The sequence below is a fragment of the Chironomus tepperi genome, unplaced genomic scaffold (genome assembly GCF_022539635.2).
Source record: "Chironomus tepperi strain 1889 unplaced genomic scaffold, CSIRO-AGI_Ctep_v1 contig_337, whole genome shotgun sequence".
Classification (NCBI taxonomy): domain Eukaryota; kingdom Metazoa; phylum Arthropoda; class Insecta; order Diptera; family Chironomidae; genus Chironomus; species Chironomus tepperi.
This window is the reverse complement of record NW_027226459.1, coordinates 1,360,442-1,380,755: the sequence shown is the minus strand read 5'-3', so window position 1 is coordinate 1,380,755 and position 20,314 is coordinate 1,360,442. Positions and strand designations below refer to the sequence as shown.

Below are 20,314 nucleotides of genomic sequence, written 5' to 3'. Positions count from 1 at the left end.
AAATTTCAAATTTTTAACGACTAAAACAGATTTGAATCAAAGCAACTGAAAATTTTTGAAATTCTTTATGGACGTTATTTTCTGTTAACAAAATTGAAGAATCATTTATAATTTTATCATCCACACAGCAGACCAGCTAGTCAGCCAGCCGAAATTGTAAGCACATTTTCTTCGAAATTCCGCTAGAAACTATCTGTAAATTTTCGGTATTTTTTCATTGGATATTTTTTTGCAATTTCATAAATTCAAATTTTCAAAATACGTTAAATCGTTGCAAAATATTTTATGACCTCGTACCGAATGATTTTGTTCTTAGGAGTCATAACATGAATAATGACTTAATAAAATCACGACAATTAATTAATAAAATAAGCATTCTTTTTTACAAAATAGAAATTTATTATCGTAATAGGTAATTAGATAGATTTCTAATCGAAAAAACACCAAAATATATTAAATTTAACATTTTTACATTTGTATTCTCATAGAATTAATTCCCATTTTTTTTTTTATTAAATTTGTGGCTTATTAAAATTATTCGCAATCAATTTAGGCGATGCTAGTGTAATTTTCCTCGGACGTCCAACACCCTTTTTCTCTAAATGCTAAAGATTTTTACTTTCCCGGTCCTTCTTCTTTCGTTTCTTCTTCTTGCCTTCCAACTGATCGCTTTGCTTTCGGCTGATGCATGCTCTACAGAACCAGTCCTCATTTTCATTCGGTTCTACTTTTATTCCAACACATGCCCTAAAAACACAGAAAATGAAAAGTATTTATGTTTAATAAGAAAACATCTCTCGGTTTATGTCTATAGATATAACGTTTTCATATGCATTCCTCAGCTAACTGAATTTTCTTGTTCTTGTTATTACGCAAATCAATAAAATTTATTATGAATGTTTTGCACGAATTACGAAACCTTACAACTCCTTTTTAAACCGTTTATTTCATTTGAATTTCAGAACCTCACAAATGTTTCAAAAATGAAATTGTATGGTTTTGATATTTTCAAAAACTCAAAATCCGTTACAATTGTTTGAATTTATTAAAATTGTAAGGTTTTAAATGACTCCTTCAGTTTGCCGATATTTAAAAAACTATAATTAGTCATAATTAGAAAAGAAAGTATGAGCAAATTAGTAGTACACAAAGATACTTTAGTGATTATTTATAAACCCAGTGAAAGTTAGTCTACAAAAATAAACAAGACCAGGTGAGCTTTTGATTCAAAAAAAAAAATATTTAAAAATAAATTAAGAATGATACTACTTTATGATGTGTAAATATATGATTGTGTAAATGTTAGAAATTACCAAATATGAAATTCTACTTACCAATGATACCAAGCATCACATGCGTCACAGCCAATCATTGGCGAACCATCATCAATGGATCCACAAGCAGGACATATCCAAACTGTACTACCATCAGCATCCTAATAGATTTTTGTCAATAAGAATCAAATGTCAGAAAGGAGATAGAGAAGAGAAGAAATGCAAATAAATTTTGTGTTTCTCAATGTGCGAAAATTACAACAAATTCAATATCCCGAAAAACAATAATAAACAAATAATAAAAATATGTATCAACTGCACAATATGCAAGCATTTTGTGAAAGGAACCAACTTAAGGATTTAACTAATAACTCCAAATTAACAAAAAATAAAGGAACAGCATATTTACCACAATTTTTTCAGTTTCATTTTTTCTTTTGAAACTTTCAGTTTTTTGGCTTGCCTTTGGCGTTGCCGTTAAGTCTACTTTTGACGATTCAGGTGTCTGTTTAATTTTTCCCTCTTTAACTACGCTAGAGCTCTCATCATTACTTGATGTCTTTCCAATTTTCTCATCATCTTTTTTCTCTGGATTTATGGATTGTTAGTAATAAAATGGACACATAAATGATTAGATTTCAATGAGTCATATTAACATAATGAGGACTAATAAATGCATCAAATATTGTATCAGTGTCTGCTGAACTGCTTCGGACGAATAGTAGTAACGGTCAAAAATTATTTTAAAATTTAACGGCTAAAAATTATTCAAATTATTTAAACCGTTTCAAAAACCGATTAATTTTTCAAAAAAATCCGTTACAAATTACGAATTATTTACATCAACAGCAGTTCATCAGACACTGAATCATTAGTTAATAGAATTAATTAAGGTATAGAATTGCAAACATATTGGTTAATAGAATTAATCTGATTCAGCTTCAATTTTTCATCTAAGCTTATTCATAAAGCTCTTTTCAAGGAATGGATAATTATTGATGAATGGACATACTACAGTCGAATGACTAATGACGATGATTCGGAGGACAAGGAAATTGATTATGCACGAGGACAAACAAAAATTATTTCCATAAACATGTTGGGTCCCATCACTCATTGCTAGCTTAACCCGCTTTTCAATACTCACAATATATGAAGCTTTATTCTGAGTTATGTTCCATGACTGATTATTATTATCATTATTGTTGTTGTTATTATATCCAAAATCTTGTGACTGTTGATATGTCTGTTGTTGATATTGCATATTCTGTGCAGTGTATTGAGTCGATTGTTGATAATTTGTGATATTTGGTGATTGTTGTTGTTGTTGCTGCAACGGTTGTTGATAATTAGTCTGATATTGACTCGAATAAGATGAGTATGGCGAATTTTGTTGATAGTCCATATATTGCTGATTATTATAATCATATTGATTCGTATAATTTGATTGCTGTTGTTGGTGGTAATAATCACCACTTGTAGTTGTCGACGAATAAATTGAAGCTGATCATTCGTAGAGTTTTGTGTCGATTTTTTATATTTTAAGAAAGAAATTCAAAATAATAAAATAAGAACTGAAAATGACTGTACTTACTCGTATGCTTAATTTTTGGTGGACGTGTTACAAGAGGTGATATCCTTGCTAATTCAGGTGATGGATCTCTGGCATATCCACTCAAATGTGGTGATGATCCTCGATGACTTGTCTCTTGATGTGGCGATGGAAACTCAAAGTCTTCATTCCTTGATCGTTGCATGCTTCTGAAGTGTTAATAATAGAAATGTCAAATCAATATTGTCATAAATTTTCATGTTTTAATGCTAATTTGGTTTTTACAGTCAGTACAAGAAATAATAATGATAATAATACTATTTTTAAGGCATGCTAAATGATAAAAGGAACTTTGCGGTAAATAAAAATGGAAATGAAGTTCAAAAAAATCAAAACAGGAATCATGGAAAAATTACATACGTCTTTTTGTGAGTATCGGGTGTGTTCGGTCTTGGTGAATTTAATTTAAGCATTAATTTTGGAACTGATGATGTAGAATTATTGTCAGCTGTATCTTCCGTGTCATTACTTTGACTGTCCAATGTTGACATTGATGCTCTATGCTTCTCTTTGTCCTTATGCTTATCCTTTTTCTTCTTCTTTTCCTTCTTTTTCTGTGAAATAAAATTTAATTTAGGTCATTAGAATCATGCTTGATTATAAAAATCAATTGGAACTAAGGAATGTAAATCGGACTTAAATAAATCCGAGGATTAAAAAATAAATCTTAGGATTAAAATTAACTCCTATATTTAATTAGACTATAATTAAATTTAATACCTTTTTACGTTCCTCCTTGTCCTTATCGCGTTCCTTATCACGGTCCTTATCCTTCTTTTTCTTCTTCTCTTTTGATTTTTCCTTAACAATTGGCTGCGGAAGGTCAGAATGTTCGGGAATAGTCGGTAAAATGCTCTCTTGTTGGAACGATGACGTCACTGCTGTTGGAACTGATTCTGTAATAATATGAGTACTCGATGTTGATGGCATTGGAGCTGTCATTGCCGGTTCTGGTGATGAATCTTTTGTTAGATCAAATGTCTCAAGTTTTTCATCAATAAACTTTTTAGCCGGCGTTGACGTTTGTAGTTGCTGCTGATGATGCTGATCTTTTAATAGTTGATCAAATGCAGTATTCATGCTCTGTTGCTGTAATGGGAAAGTATCAACATTCATCAATGGAGGATCAAAATGACGTTCCTTAAGAATTGAGGGTGGAACTAAAGGTGCTACATTGCAAAACTTGCTGCCCATTGTCTGGAGAATTTCCATCGTTGGTTTGGCAGGTTTTGGAGGTTTTACCTTCTTTGGTTTAATTGGCGGCGACGCTTGCTGTTGAAATAAATTCATATCCATACCATAAGGATTTAGCATAGCATTTAATGGTGATTGTTGCATGCTAAATGGTGCTTTTGGTATCAAACCTGGACCAGATGAAAATAAATCAGTTGCAGCCATTGAGAATGGATTTCTATTAAGCATAAATGAATTTGCTAAATTTCCCATTAAACTGCTTGTCTGTAAGTTCTGCAAGAAAGAATTATTAGGTGATGACAAATCGAATGGATTTGGAAAGTGCTGTTGCTGCTGTTGTTGTTGTTGGGAACTTCCTCCCATCCAATCAGTTTGATCAAGATTGACTTTCTTTTCCTTCTTTTTCCGTTCCTTCTTCTCCTTTTTCTCGACACTTTGTGACATTTTAAAGTCTGGAGTTTTGGGTGGAATTGTTGGTGTTTTAGGAACTGGTATTTCCTCAAATGATGAATCATTGCTTCTAGACGGTCCTGAAAGATTCATTGGCATATTTAAGCTGTCATCAACTCGCGTTAATGTAGTCTCTTTTGGTAATTTATGCATCTTTTTAATTGGATCCGAAAATGTTTGTGGTGGATGAGATGTTGATGGCTGATTGGAATCAAATCGATCTAATTTTGAAGGTGTCAAGAAGTCCATTTGAGACTGCATAGATTGTTGATGCTTAACAGGATCATCTTTAGGCTTTGAAATCTTTTTGAAAATGTTTAATTTTTGCTTGTCTGGTTCCGATACTAATTTTCCTTCAATCAATGGATTTTGAGTAGACATTAAAGGTGTTTGTTGTGAACCAAAGTCCATTGGATTTGGAAATAGTGCATGAGCAGCGCCAGTCAAATATTTATGCGCCTGAATTTGAGAGCTTGCAGCTATTGGTGGATTTATTGACGTCGGTAATACTTGATAAGGATCAAATGTCGATTTACTGTCCATAAATCCTTGATCAAATGACTGCATCTTTGGATGTTTTGGAGGCTTTTCCTTCTTTTTCTTAGTTTCCTCCTTGTTTTTCATCTTTAATTTTTTCAGTTCCTTTTTACGTTCAGCCATAATCATTTGTTCATTAGCTTCTCGTGGCATAATAATTGGTGGTGGTAAGTTTTGTGGAGGTGGAATAGGATCGTATGGAGCAGTATCATTAGGATCTGACATTGTTGAATATTTATCTTTAAGATGTTTGTCCTTTTTCTTTTCCTTGTCGTGATTTTTCTTTTTCAACTTTTTCTCAAGCTTTTTGTCGATTGGTCCAGATGAAGGAACACTGAATGGCGAATCTTTAGACTTAAATGTCGATGGTGATATCATTGGTGGAGGAATTGGTTTTGGAAATTCTTCAACCAATTTTGGAGGCTTCGATTCAGGCAATTTGCCTTCTCTAGCAGGTGATATAAATCCAGATGTAGTCATCATTACTGAAGTTATTTCTCTTGTTGCTCTTCCTTCCTCTTCCAATTTTATTTTCTTTGTTGGATTTGCGTCTGATTCAGCTGGACGCTTAAATACGTCCTCACTTGGCAATCCAACAACATCAATGTCTTTCTCACCATTTGAATATGCCGCTTCTTCTATGATCAATTTACGCAAATATTAAAAATAAGTTAATTAATATATAGAAAAAGACTTTACCCTCTTGTGGATTAATTGGAGGCAGATGCTCATGAATGTGTACTGGACGAGTTAAAACTTCTTTACTTCCTGGTTTTAAGAAATTGAAATGCGATTCTTTCGCGATAGGATATTTAGGGATTTCTAAATTTGTTATTATTGGATCAACATAACTTATGTATTCAATAATTTCATTCATATTAATCCCCATATCCCTTAACGTAAGCTCTAAATCATCAAGATTTCCTTCTGTTCTGTTATCTACAAAGTAATAATTATGAGTCATATTTCATCACTGGATCATAAAAATTGACAACTTACAGTGCTCAGTATAATCATGCGTTGTTCTGCATATTTCTCGAATATATCGGTCAAGGATATCAACCATAATCTCTAATGCAGTTCCAGTGACTCCTTGCCATCCTACTGTTTGACAAATCTTAGCCACAACAACCCGTAGAACCTGATGCGTATAACTTGCTTGCATTTCGGCAACTTTTTATCAAGAAGAAGAAATGTCTCAATATTTTTATTCAATTTTTCTCAAATCATTGGAAATTTTGTTTGTATCCTTCAATTGCTTAATGTTATGGATGTGTCTATAAACAGTTTAAAACTATTTATGGTCAACAAACTCTCCTTTTAACCTGTTAAAATTTAAATTTATTAACTTTTTTCTGAGATTAAATTTTTTTGTAAACAAAGGGCAAGTAACTATGATTTTTTTCAAATAAAGTGCGGGAAAATTCAAATTTTAAAAATCAGCTGTTCCATATAAGCCGGCTTATTCTACCTGATATTTTGTTTACGCCGGAAATTTCTTGAGTCAGATATTTTTAAAACCTCACAAATGTTTCATACCTTTTTGACATTTATATGGCTCTCTGAAAAGACATTTGTATGGTTTTTAAACACAATAACGAATTTAATGTAGGTAAATTAAATTTTATTTTTCATAAATTTGATGCAAAATGATTAAAGTGTACAATAGTATGATGCTTATATTGGCTTGTAGTCTAACTTGCTTTCGAGTTTCTTGTTATCAGAAACCTTTCTAACTGCCTTCATAAAATCTTCTTGTACGACATATTCACGTTCAGCTCTGTAATAATAATTTGATTAATCATAGTAGCCAAGTAAATATATTCAAAATTCTTACCGAATAGCGAATAATCCAGCTTCAGTACAAACATTTCTCAAATCAGCACCGTTGAAACCGTCTGATAATTTGACAATAGCTTCATAGTCTATTTCTCCATGCTTAGCAATTGGACCAGCATGAATTTTTAAGATTTCAAGACGAGCTTGTTCATTAGGTAATGGAATCTCAATTTTACGATCTAAACGTCCAGGACGTAAAAGAGCTGGATCTAAAGTATCTGGACGATTTGTTGCCATAATCATCTTGACTTGACCAAGAGAATCGAAACCATCCATTTGATTTAAAAGTTCCATCAAAGTACGTTGAATTTCACGATCTGCGGATGTACCTTCTGAGAATCTTCTGCCACCAATAGCATCAATTTCATCCATAAAGATAATACATGGCTGGTGATCTCTTGCATAATTAAACATTTCTCGAATCAAACGTGCAGATTCACCAATATACTTATCGACGATAGCACTTGATACTACTTTGAGGAAGTTTGCATCTAATTGAGATGCAACAGCACGAGCCAACAATGTTTTACCGGTACCAGGCTGTAAATTACAAACTATTATTAATATTGCGCAATTTTCAAAGTACTATCAAACTTACAGGTCCATAAAGCAAACATCCTTTTGGTGGGGTGATTCCAACACGCAAGAACAACTCTGGATTTAATAAAGGAAGTTCAATGACTTCACGCAATTCACGAATTTGTTCAGAAAGACCACCAATAGCTGAGTATGTGACATCGCCTGGATCTTCATGGGACATATTGTAAACCAATGGATCTACTTCTCGTGGCAAATAACGCATAATTGTTAATGTTGTCATATCGAGTGCTACTCTAGTACCAGACTTTAATTTTGCTTTGTCCAACTGACGTCTACATCCAACAACATATCGAGGACCGTTTGTTGCTTTTACAATAACTGGATCAAGGAATAATAAGAAATAAATTTTGAGATCCAGTGAATAATAAAGAACTTACATTTATCTTCAGTAAGTTGCTTCAAAACCTCTCCAACGATCTGTCCTACACTTTGTAATGCTTTCAAGTCATTCTCTGACTTATCAAACTGCTTTGTGCTCTCTTTTAAGGATTCTCGGACTGTAATTTGAAAATATTTCTTGTAAAAATATCAAAATTTTTTTAGAATTTTGAAAACTCACTTTCTTTAAGTCTGGACTCGACTTCCTTGTGTTCCAACAACTTTTTACGATAATCTTGAAGAGCCTTTTCACGAACTGTATCTCCCGCGACAGTCATTTTGCTTTATTTTATTGATTTTTAAGGAATTAAAATGAAATTTGTGTTTTTGATGATGATTTCGCAGATTTGATTAAAACCCCTTTAAACCGGTAACCGATTTGAATTTCTAAAAACCGTTTCACAATTTGAATTCCAATAAATCAGTTGAACCTCATTATACAGAAAATAATGTTTTGTAAACACAGCAACGTGAGAGCAAAATAATTAAGAAAATGACTGAAACGAGATTTTTTATCGGTAATATTCCTGCCAATACTGTTGAAAGTGAGCTTGAATCAGAATTTGGATATTATGGAAAGGTCAAAAGTGTTGAATTAAAGAAGAAAAATGAAGAAAGTTTGTATGGATTTGTTAACATCGAAATCGAAGAAAAATTAATCCCAAAATGTAAGTTAATTAATTAAATTAATAATAAATAACGATATTCATAAGTATATTAATCAATTCTAGGCATTCGAGAGTTTGGTCAGCAGCAATTCAAGGGAAATTATCTCTCTGTATCAAAAGCAAAGGAAAGTTTCCTGGATCGTCTGAAAAGAGAACGTGAGCAGTTAGACAGATTAGCTGACAACACAATTGGACAGAAATTGATTGAAATATCTATGAAATCAGTTGCTGAGTTAGAACAACCGCAAGAAAAGCCAGAATTGCCGAAAATTGAAAAGGAAGTTTCAAGCGATGAATCTAGTTCCGATGAAGAGGAAACAATTACGATTAAGCAAGCTGTTAAAATTTCAGCATTCCCAAAACGAACCACATTCGACTCTTTCACAAATTATCAAAAAGAGGAACCGAAAGTTCTTGATCAAGCAACTTTAGATGACATGAAACGTCAACAGAGTCTTCAAAAGCTTAAAGACATGCACAAAAATCAAAAGGATGCAATTAAAAATGCTTTATCGAATATAGATTCAACGATACCAAGAAGTAATAAAATTGTTTTTGAGAAACCAGAACCAGTAGTAAAGTCTGTAGACAATTCAGCTAAAAAGCCAACACTTTTCGATGAAGAAGAGTATGATGAAGAAATGGAAGTAGAACCCGAATCATTTAAGATCAAAAAGCAATTTGAAGGCAAAAAGGGAGAAAAGTTATTTGAAATTCAAACAAAATTCAATAATGACAGTCGTTTTAAGATGGACGAGAAGTTTGTTGATGAGACAGACGAATTCATTGATTCCCGTAAGAAATATTCCAGAGATGAACTAAAAGAAAGAAAACGTCTTCGAAAAGAAATGGCTAATTGGGATCAAGCCGAAATGAAAGAAGAACGTGATCATCAGCTAAGCATTTTAGAGAGCATCACAGGTCAGCCATTAAGCAGTAATCAGCAAAAGCCACAACAAAAAGGAATGCTTCGATTTGATCCAAGCAAAAAGTCTCATCAAAAATATTTAGATGTGGTTAAAGGCGATGAACAAATTGAAGATGATGATGAGGAAATGGAAGTTGATGAAGATGAGTCTAAACCTGCTGAAAAAAATGCAGAAGAGCGATTCTATGAAGTGTCTGATAACTTAGCAAATGCCTTTAAATCAAAAGATGATTCACAGCCGTTTAGCATCTTCGGTATGTTAGGTGTTAAGCATGACGATTCAGATGATGAAAAGCCAGTGGAAGTAGTTGAAGAAAAAGAGATAAAATTGGCACCAAAAATGCATGCATTTCAAATGAATCAAGTCAGGTTCAAGTACGATTCATCAGACACTGATGAAGATGCCGAAATTGAAAAGTCCAAGAAAAAGGCAAAGAAGGAACCACAAAAGAAACAATCAAAGGACGGTAAATACACAAAATCAGGTGTTTGGCGCTACAATTTCTTTGTATGTGATGGTGATAAACGTCTTCAAGATGCCTTTGCCTTTTTGAAAAAGGCAGCATTTGTCGATCCCAAGAAAATGCTTGAAGAACGTCAGAAACTGAAGAAAGTTATCAAAAATCAAGTCAGAAAAGCGAGACACGATAAAGAAAAGTCATTCAAGAAACGGAAAGTGTAGAGAAATACAAGATATATACAAATAAAGGCATGATTAATACATGTGAACATTAACATGATATTTGAGTTATTTCCCCTTCTCCCTTCCTATTAATCATATGTTTTTCAGTAACACGATCATCAATTGTGTAATCGCCAAAAATTATTAATTATTTTAATTAGCATTATTTGCAGATTTTGGATGGATTTTAGTCATCAGGTTGGACATTGTGGATATAGAGCATTCAACAATTTTCATACGAAGACTTCAGATAGTTTGTACTTCAAACAGAAGTTAGTTCCATCATATACCGATAGATCGTTAAAACAGGTGTGTCAGTTCTTCTAGTTCTCTTACACACAACTATTTCTTCATTGTTATTTTAACTCTCTGGGAGCAAACATCGAAAAAAAAGCCGCGAAAAGTGCATCACAAGTGTTTTGTGCTGGTGCTGCTGTGTATGTCTTATTATTTTTATTTTGGTAAGACTTGATTGCATTTAATTAATCTCAATTGCTATAAAAGATTCTATTGTGATGAGAACTTAAATTAGTAAGCATATGATGTAATGTCTATAAAATAGACATTAAGACTGTGTTAAGAAAACCTGTTTTTAATGTGAAAGAAATAGAAATGAAAATAAAAATGATTACAGTGGATATGAGGAATTCCATCAATAATAAGATAATAAAATTAGTGACATTCGAGAGAGTTTTATGCTGCATATTTTCATGTGAATTTCACGAAAATTGCTTTTTTGCGTTGGAAATGAAAAAACCGTTTATGATGCATAAAAGAGGTTTTTTAGCAAATAGAAAAAATTCACAATTGCTCGCGATCAGTCACACTAGAATAATTTACATTATAACTCTTTTTTCTGTTATCGTTTCGTTGGTAGCGTTAACATTAGCGACAAACACAGTTAAAATTAATAATAGTAATCTTCTTCTTTTTTTTACTATAATTTTAAACGCACTTCTGTTGATGAATATGCAGCATGAATGTGCGTTTTGGCCTTATTTATTACAAATTAAAGGTTTTATATTTTTAACGGATTTTTAAATTTTGAATGGATTTTGAAATTTGGAATTTAAAAAAATTAGCCTTGACACAAACTGTTTTATCATGGAATATCGGGTTTGTGTCAAGACTTCAAATTTTGAAAAACTGTTAGATTTTAAATTCTTAATGTATTTTGAAATTTTAAATTTAAAAATATTATCCTTGACACAAACCTTTTCATCTCATCCATCAAATAAGTTTGTGTCAAGGATAATTTTTTTTAAAAAAAGGCTAAAAATTCAAAATTAGAAAAACCGTTAAAATGAAAAATATTTGAAATTGAGAAAACCGTTAAATTTATAAACCCTCATAAATGCGCTCCGTCAAAAAATCCACGTGCCGAAAATCGACACTCATCATTCTTTATTTTCTTCAAAACTGTATGTGGGCTAAAAGTAATTTTTTTTGATTGCTTGAAAGTAGAGTACAAACAATATGTAAATGATTCATAAGCGAGAATCTATTAAGCTCCGTAATGACGACATGTCGCGCTCTATTAGAATATAAAGAAAAGCAACAATGTTGTATGTTGTGTCTTTTAAAGCGTTTTCTTTTCACTTTCAGATTCAAGTGTTTTTAGCTGATTTCAAGTTTATTTAGTATCTGTTCAGACATTAAATCGACTGGATCGTAATCGAGAAAGATCGCTAAGATTATGAAGCGATACTACTGTATTGTTCTGTTTGTGTTATTGAAAATACTTTACGTTACTTCACAACGTGAATATTGTTATTCTAATGATAATGATAAGAAACAAACTAGACAGTATGCAACAAAAACAGCTTATGAAGTGGCAAGAGGGCATGAGAGACGATACTTCAATGTTCCAAGTAATTAAGTTCATTGCTTTAATTAATTTTTAGTTCAAAAGATTATCAAGACATTAATTTACACTTGTAGAATGTGAAGCTGTGAAGTTTTGGCTCTTATCACGGCATGGAACAAGAAATCCATCTGGCGGTTCCATTGAAGAAATGAGAAAACTTGTTGATGTAAGTAATTCAGCTTAAAATTCTTAAAATCAGTGATTTTAACAACTTTTATTGCAGGTCCGCGATGGAATTGTTGAGAATCTCAAGAGACACGACAGAGATCGTCACTTAAATCAACTCTGTAATGAAGATCTCGAAAACCTCAAGAATTGGAGATTAGATACTAATTTAACCAGTATGTACGGTAACTTCTTAACAGTACAAGGATGGAATGATATGAAGTATATGGCAATAGATTATCAACGAACTTTCCAAAATGTCATCGAGACAAGATACTCAAAAGAAAAGTTCCGATTTGGATATACTGATACTCAACGAGGTGAAGCCAGTTATAAAGCGTTCGTGGAAGGTATTTTATGTGATTTAAAGTTTCACTTCTATCAAATTTTCTAAACTTTTCATTATTTTAGGATTATTTGGACCTGAAGCATACAAGTTGATAGACACAAAGCCTGAATTAAATAGCAGTTTATTCCTACGTCCATATGATTCATGCGGCAAATGGGAGGAACAAGAAGATAAAGTCAAAAATCAGAACTCTGAATATTTCAAGTTCCAGCAGTCAGACGTATTCAAAAAGATGCTTGAAGAAGTATCCATTAGACTTGGATATAAATATACTCTAACACCCAAGAATATCGACAAGATTTGGGACATGTGCCGATATGATCAAGCTTGGTATTTACAAGAAGATTCACCGTGGTGTGCTGCTTTCTTACCTGAGCATGTCACCGTACTCGAATATTTAGAAGATTTAAAATATTATTATAAGGCTGGTTTTGGAAATGAACTTAATTCTAATGTTATGTGCACAGCTGTACAAGATATGGTTAGATTCTTGCAAACAGAGCATTTACCAAAAGTAGCTGCTTATTTCGCACATGCATCATCCATACAACTTCTTTTAACGGCACTCGGTTATGCGAAAGATAATGAACCTCTTAGAGCTGATAATTATCATCAGATGAAGAACAGAAAGTTCAAGACAAGTATTTTAAGCCCACTTGCTTCCAATCTTGCTGTCGTCAAATATGAGTAAGTTGCAATTACTTCATTGTGTTCTTTATTCATTGACCTTAATTGTTTTCATCTCTATGTAGTTGCCCGGACGATCAAAACCGATATAAAGTGCAGTTCTTCCTCAATGAGCGGCCCATTGATTTTGATTGGTGCAACATTGGATTATGTGATTTATCAACGGTTCTTCAAAAGTTCAGCCACTTTTCAAATTCTGATTGTGCAAACTTGTACTGTGGTGGAAATACAGCTAGTTACTTAAAATTATCAGTGGCATTAATATCTTTAGCTACGTTATTCAACGTACTGTTTTGAGCATTAACAAATTAAGCTATTAAATACAACCAAAATTCAACGATGATTATAATAGATGCTGAGGTACATCAAAGAATGTTAATTTAGGTATAGACATATAAATTAGTAAATAGCACGTAAGAAGTTTAGAGCATCAAAGAATGTAAATTTAGTTATTGACATATAACACGTAAGCAGTTTAGAATTATTACAAGCTTTGGACGTGTAGGTACTTAGAGAGCATACAAATTAAGTCAGTTATTTTATATTTAGAGCATTTAAATATGCAAATTGGATTAAAACTTTCTATTTGAACAAAATTTAGTAATTAAGAATAATCATTCACCAAATTAGTATTTATCCGTTTAGATGAACACACTTAGGGATGGACAAACTAAAGAAAACAGTAAATCCAAACTTTATTAAAGATCCAGAAATTATATTTTAATTTAAATGTATCAAATGTCCAATAAAACTCATTTTTCAATGACAAATTGATTCATAGCAATCCATAAACATGTTATTAGCATTATGAGATCAAATTTATGCTGTCAAAAATGTTTGATTTTCCACCCTTCTGATTTCTTTCAATTCTGTTCCTTTTATTTATTTTTCATAGACATGAAACTCTTTAGCAATAACTTTAAGCTTGTTAATAGAAATAAAAATTGTCATTTAATTCATAATCCAAATATATCATAATTCTGGATTGCAATGCAAATATTTGCAGACTGAATCAATTGCTTTTGTAATGAGATTCGGAGACGAAAATTTGTTTCTTGTCATTTCTGGCAATCAAATAACAAATGCGGAAATTGTTTTGTGGACTGGTTTTGATGTCTCAATCAAATGCTCAATTCTGTTTAAGTTCTTTTGGCCAACAATCAATTTTAAATGCGATTCTATTTTAAATTTTTAAACTGTTCAGTAAATAATCAGGCGCGTGTGTCACGCCGTCGCTCAACTTTTCCTGCCTGCCTTCCGACCTCACCAATAAATAAAAATACATCACATCCTTCCGTTTGTCTATATTTGAAAGTGATTAACATGTTCGGTAGCAATTTATGGTTGAATGATGTCTCTTTGCTATTTTATGCTGTTTAATGTGAGAAAAAGGTTAAGTGTATGTTGTGGGGGTGTTGATGCTTCTTATTCAATCAATCCCTTCGCTTTTATTTCCTTTTTTTATTAAGATAGTGTCATTGACAAGATGAAGAACCACATTGAGAATAAATTGCATCATCTCATCACTTTTCCTTTGCCTTTATTCTACTTCCAACCCCTCACAATTTTTTTTCCTTCTGATCTGTAATTTTCTTCATTCTTTTCTGTGATTTTCCCATGTTGACATAAGGAAATTGGATTATGAACTTCTTGAGTGGATAATAATTTCTATCAGGAACAACGTCTTGATATTTATAATTGTTTTGTTGACATTAGTTAAGTTATTAATAGCAGATACTTCTTTAATAAATAATTATCTTCATAGCAATAATCAGGTACATGTATGATTGTACAACATATGTACGAATTTTCTTTTTTTGATCCACATTCATTTTCAGAAATTTCACATTTTTCAAAAACGCTGCTCGGAGCTATTTGATTTCAAGAATTTTGTTTGTACAAAAATAATTATATTGGGTAAATATTTAGATACAAATGTGATGATGTTCATGATGAGACGTAGATTCATTCCAAAAGAAATCAGTTTTTGAGTCTGATATTTTAAGTTTTTGTCATTATTATCAAGCTATGCTCAGCGATACGCGAGTGTATCATCCAAACTTCCATCAAACTATCATTATAGTTTAAGTAAATGACTTCCTTACGTATTTATTTGTTCGCAATGATGTTTATTCTTCGAAGTTCAAAAACAGACTGAATTTTTGTATGAAAAGGGGTCTTCAACTATGTAAATAAATTTTATTCAAATCTAAACCGAACGTTATAACATTAAATGAGAATAAATCAGGTTTTTTTCATAAATTTCAACAGTTCTAGCAGGTTCTATCAACAAATCACACTAGTATCATATACAACCCTTCCTCAAACATTATCTTTTCATTAAACAGCGTTAAATACGGAAGACAATAATGTCCTCAATTCACTGATTTACGAGCAAAGATAAGATTTCCACTTTCTAAAAAAAAATTACATTAATCACATAAGAAGAAGTAGATAAAAATTTGAGCATTTAAAAAGAGGCTAAAAAGGTGTTCGCGTGACTTATCAGCATTTTTGTTGATCAATGAATAATGAAAGAAAGTAAAACTTGAATGTAAATGAAAAAAAATCTTTAAAGCATATGCTTGCTCATCAACTGCTATCCATTATCGCGATAGCTTCATCGTTCTTTTAGTCAGCAGAACATTGCACATTTTAAAAAGTATTAAGGAATGAACATGATTTTATAGCGGTGGATTGATGTATGAAAGTACTTTTTGTATAAGACATAAGAGTCTTTTGTGCCGATGAGCAAACAAAGCCTTGTTCTCCTTCCTCACTCACTCACTTACTTAAAGACTTTTCCTTTCGTTTCAAATGCAGACGACGAAATAGCTAACCAACTATTCTTATGCCTGTATACAAGTAGGGAAGGTGAATAAATTGTAATTTCAGATTTCTTTAGATTTTTTACCGTTGTTGATATCGGTTCTTGGATATTGGATGTTCATATCGAAAAGCAGCATTAAGTAATGGAAAGGAAGAATAATTACAATGTGCAATGAACAATCATCAAAATTCATTCATATCATTTGGAAGTAAAATCAGATGGAATTGAAAAGGACCGGAAACAGATTTTTTGCTGCCTTCAACATCACATAATAATCATCACATCAAATTTCATTGCATTCGTTGCTGTTTCTGTACTTTATAGGGTGGAATAATAGAAAAGACGCGCGTGTGTTTTACTTCCTGTTAATTATTCTTTTTTTAATATTCTGAACGACTTCACCTTTTCAAGAAACTCGTGTCTCATATTATCTAACAAAAGTAGAGCAGAAAGTCATGCCTACCTTTCCAACTATTGAAACATGAAGCTAAAGATTGAAGTTCACTTTAAGCAAATAAAATTGCTTTAGAAATGGAAATAAAATCTTGTTTTGTGCTTTTTATATCACATTCATCATATTGATGATGGCAAATGTCCTTACGTCTGATCTTCACATCTCATTGTTCATCATCATCATTTGATGCTCTTATATACTTTTCTCATTCATATTTCATCTATCTTCCTTCATATCTTTCCTCTTTTTCCTCTCTCTTTCTACATTCATCCACTTATGTAATGTACATTTTGTTGCTATCCATCAAAACGGACAACAAACAAGTAGTATGAAGTCGAAGGAACAGTTCAGGTAACAGCAGCGCAAGCATTTCTCTATTTATCATGTGCTATGTACACATTTTAAATCATAAATGAACGTCTTTGTGTCTTCTATTCCCGACAGCTTTTTGGCTGTTTCCAAAAATTATATACATTTTACATAAAGGAGAGAAAATCATAAGTGGGCGTTGCCATTTTCTCGGTTATATACTAAAATATCAATAATACCATTGTGCACAAGTAGTTCTTCTGTTTATACAAATAATTCACAGTGGAAATGAATTAAAATTGGGTTACAAGATTAATCTGAAATGAAAATAAAATAAATGAGAAGTTAGTGTCACATAAAGCATCAAAAATTCATTTCCTTTGCTCGTAGCTTAATCCTTTTAGTTTATTGCTTTCTGTATCATGTCTTTTAAGTCTCGGAACCGCATTATTTGCTATTTTATTTAGCCTTAAAGTATTCCAAGTTGTTTTGCAAATGGCAAGGAACTGTTAGACTCTAGACATCCTCGAAAAAAAAAGCATTACATAATTGTTTACTTAAGCAATAAGAAGAAGAAGAGGGAAGGAATATCGATTTGTATCGTTGTCATTGTCGTGAAATTGTTTGCATTTCTTATTTCCTTTTTAGCATGTTTTTCAGGTAAATGTGTTGGATATTCTGTACACTTTGACTTGATTTAGGTCGGAACATTCAATCTTTCTGCAAAGATCCAGTTGAAGAATTGAAAAGATCCAGATTGACTCTTTCTGAATCCAATATTGACTAAAATTTTACTTAAACATCCAGAAACATCCAGTTAGACTTCCAGTAAGTCTTTAAAATGCGCTAAAAGCTACAATCTCCATAAAAATATCCTTACCAGCTGATTTTAATGTTTGATTTAAGGTTTACGTTTTGGTGTGCTTGTTTTTTTACATTCATTCATGACATAAAGAGATATCACATTCCATTCGGCATACAAAAGACTTTTTTGTCCTGATTATTGAACATAAAAAAAACTAAAATAAAACCCTTCTAGCCCGCAAAACAAATAAGAATGAAGAAGAACATTTGTGATGAATTTTTTTCAATGAAAACTGCGTGTTATCTTCAACACTATTGATGATTGTGATCTGTTTGATGTTTACTTACTAGTCCCAAATGAGATGAGGTACTCAAAGGCATGCTCAATATTCAAAACATTTTTTCTCATTTTCGTAATTATTTTCCGGGACTGACTGAGTTGTGGAAGGAGTAAGTCCATAATTTAATGTTCAATGGTGCATGAAAAGAGGAATTTATGACTTTTTAAGGAAGTAGAAAGTTAATTTTATAACTTTATTGCTGACACGTGTCGGGTAGAGAAGAAGCTAATAAAAATTCAAAAGTAGGCATAGAGTATGTTTACAAGTCATAATTCGACGCACCTTTTCAGCGTATTCCTGAATATGAACTCAAAATTATTGATTTTTTTGGCATTTTCATTAATTTTGTTTACAAAACATCTTTAAATCCTTTAATGATCTCTTTCGTACAGCACAAAGAAGTTCAATAAATTTTATGCTTCCATTCATTTTGCCACAAAATGTGAGGATCATGCTGAGCCGTAAAATTCATTGAGCCATCAAATAAAATTAAGACGTTATCGCCTACAAATCTAAACAAAGAAATATGAAACAGCAGCACATAAATGCTTGATCCTCTTCTCATTCATGTCTTCTATTGATGATTTCTGATGTGGAAAAATGTTCAGCATAAAGAAGAAGTAAAGTTCACATTCGAGAATTGCTTGTTTTGTTTTGATGGAGTCACTGTTTGAGACAAAAACATTGAAATGAGTTTTATGGGCTGGAAAGTCGTGGTGAGACTTGATTTTATGAATATTTTTAGACTGTCTAAATGTTATGAAGAATTGGCAAATTCGCATCGAAAAAACATCTGCATGAGGCACTTGAAAAGAACAAAAAAGTTCCAACAACAAGCACAGCACAGCACATTGAGACGTCAAACACGCCCTCGAAATTTCAATTAAGAATTTCTATTTCTTATGAGAAATTTTCATCCTTGGCTGGCTTTCTATGAGAATTTTCAACTCAATGACTGTTCACATCGCAATCCATTCCAAGATTTCTTTTCTAATCCGTTTAAAGAGGATCCTTTTTTTGTTGGTGCTGTATAATACATAATGCTCATGAAATTGCAGTTAATCCTCGACAATAATTTTCAGCACATTTTCATGAATTTAAGCTGTACAGTATTGACTATAAAGAGAACTGAATTTATTTCTGTGTCAGAGGATTTTCGAGTATCTTGTGCATGTATGTTGCAATATTTTATGCTGCATGAGATGCAAAATTATCATTTCAAAGTGCGATCATTTAGGCATGCAAATATCATCGTCATTAAAAAGTACTTCCTTAGTTCCTACATGTTATGATAATTCATTATTCTCTGATGCAAATTATGTTTTGATGTCTATAAAAGTCATCACATTCACATTTAATGGAACTTGAGTTATAGAGAGAGAATATTTGAAGCATCATGGAAGTTTGAGTCTCATTGACATTTCCATTCAAGTACAATCTTACTTCTATTTTGAATTATAGACACTCAAAAGATCATAAAATTTACACAAATTAATTTCCTTTGATGTCTTCCGAGCATGAAAAATGAGGCAATGCCAATAAAAGTCATTAAATAATCGCATAAAATGGACTCTGCTTCTTTCTATTCATAACAAGACATTTGAGGGTCGGAATTTTTGAATAAAAGACATTGCGCGTACATCAAGTGCCATTAAACTCGAACGAATGTCAAATTCAGTGCCTTCATTCTCAATAGCAAGCACACAAATTTCTCCTTTTCTCCTATTCATCACCACCCTCAATCAAATCAATTTTCCCTTCATTTACAACATTCACACAGGTGACAAAAATCACTCCGCTCACATTATAACCCAAAAACACACACAATTGCTTCCATTTCCATTCAAATCAAATCAGATCAGACAATTTCTTCTCATTTTTTAAATCATCGCCAAATTTATGAATTTGAATAATTTTTCATTCAGCAGCGTTACTAAGAGCTGCAAACACTAAGCATCATGTGATGAAAAAGTCTTATTATTCTTATGGTTCAGCACTTTACAACAATTACATCATGTGATGAAAATTTAATATGATACGATGTGTTAATATGGATGAAAATTTCATTCTTTATCACCTTTATGGTTCAATAAATTCAATGAACATAATTTTTTTGCTGTAAAATTCCTCATTTCCGTAAATTTTTTGTTATATTTAATCGCTCAATTAATCCAACGTGAAATAAAAATGATGAAAATTTGCAGATGTTTCGGTTGCCAGGATTAAATATTATTTCTATCGTTCCTTTTCTATTCATTTCGTCTTAATATTTGTACAGGAAGGTAAGTGAAGAGAGGAAGTATGAGTGAATTGGACCATTGTTTGTTTCTCTATTAGCCTCTTTAT

General features: G+C 32.0%; 4 protein-coding genes across 8 annotated transcripts; 2 read left to right on the top strand and 2 right to left on the bottom strand.

Moving 5' to 3' along the window:
* Positions 1-375: 375 nt before the first annotated feature.
* Taf3 (TBP-associated factor 3) lies at positions 376-6,457 on the bottom strand. 5 transcript variants are annotated; one of them, XM_070644369.1, is made up of 8 exons: positions 6,067-6,456; positions 5,767-6,006; positions 3,607-5,705; positions 3,247-3,440; positions 2,869-3,035; positions 2,422-2,777; positions 1,335-1,435; positions 376-747 (listed from the first exon to the last, which is right to left on the bottom strand). In XM_070644369.1, exons 1-8 carry the CDS (start codon positions 6,230-6,232, stop codon positions 606-608), a joined length of 3,465 nt encoding a protein of 1,154 aa, XP_070500470.1. In that variant the 5' UTR covers positions 6,233-6,456; the 3' UTR covers positions 376-605. The 5 variants fall into 5 exon arrangements, 4 of the variants coding, with proteins under 4 accessions (XP_070500470.1, XP_070500472.1, XP_070500471.1 ...); XM_070644371.1 differs by lacking the exon at positions 2,422-2,777 and adding an exon at positions 1,684-1,862; XM_070644370.1 differs by having other exon boundaries at positions 3,607-5,702.
* Positions 6,458-6,669: 212 nt separating this feature from the next.
* Positions 6,670-8,246, bottom strand: Rpt4 (Regulatory particle triple-A ATPase 4). The gene is made up of 5 exons (XM_070644325.1): positions 8,066-8,246; positions 7,884-8,003; positions 7,505-7,824; positions 6,905-7,446; positions 6,670-6,847 (listed from the first exon to the last, which is right to left on the bottom strand). Exons 1-5 carry the CDS (start codon positions 8,160-8,162, stop codon positions 6,745-6,747), a joined length of 1,182 nt encoding a protein of 393 aa, XP_070500426.1. The 5' UTR covers positions 8,163-8,246; the 3' UTR covers positions 6,670-6,744.
* An 85-nt stretch (positions 8,247-8,331) lies between these two features.
* LOC139093600 (probable RNA-binding protein CG14230) lies at positions 8,332-10,215 on the top strand. Its single transcript, XM_070644362.1, has 2 exons — positions 8,332-8,552; positions 8,616-10,215. The coding sequence occupies exons 1-2, from the start codon at positions 8,378-8,380 to the stop codon at positions 10,160-10,162; spliced, it is 1,722 nt and encodes a 573-aa protein (XP_070500463.1). The 5' UTR covers positions 8,332-8,377; the 3' UTR covers positions 10,163-10,215.
* Positions 10,216-10,364: 149 nt separating this feature from the next.
* On the top strand, positions 10,365-14,277 carry LOC139093597 (multiple inositol polyphosphate phosphatase 1-like). Its single transcript, XM_070644358.1, has 6 exons — positions 10,365-10,623; positions 11,768-12,033; positions 12,104-12,195; positions 12,253-12,544; positions 12,606-13,230; positions 13,296-14,277. The coding sequence occupies exons 2-6, from the start codon at positions 11,859-11,861 to the stop codon at positions 13,525-13,527; spliced, it is 1,416 nt and encodes a 471-aa protein (XP_070500459.1). The 5' UTR covers positions 10,365-10,623; positions 11,768-11,858; the 3' UTR covers positions 13,528-14,277.
* The last annotated feature ends 6,037 nt before the right edge of the window (positions 14,278-20,314 follow it).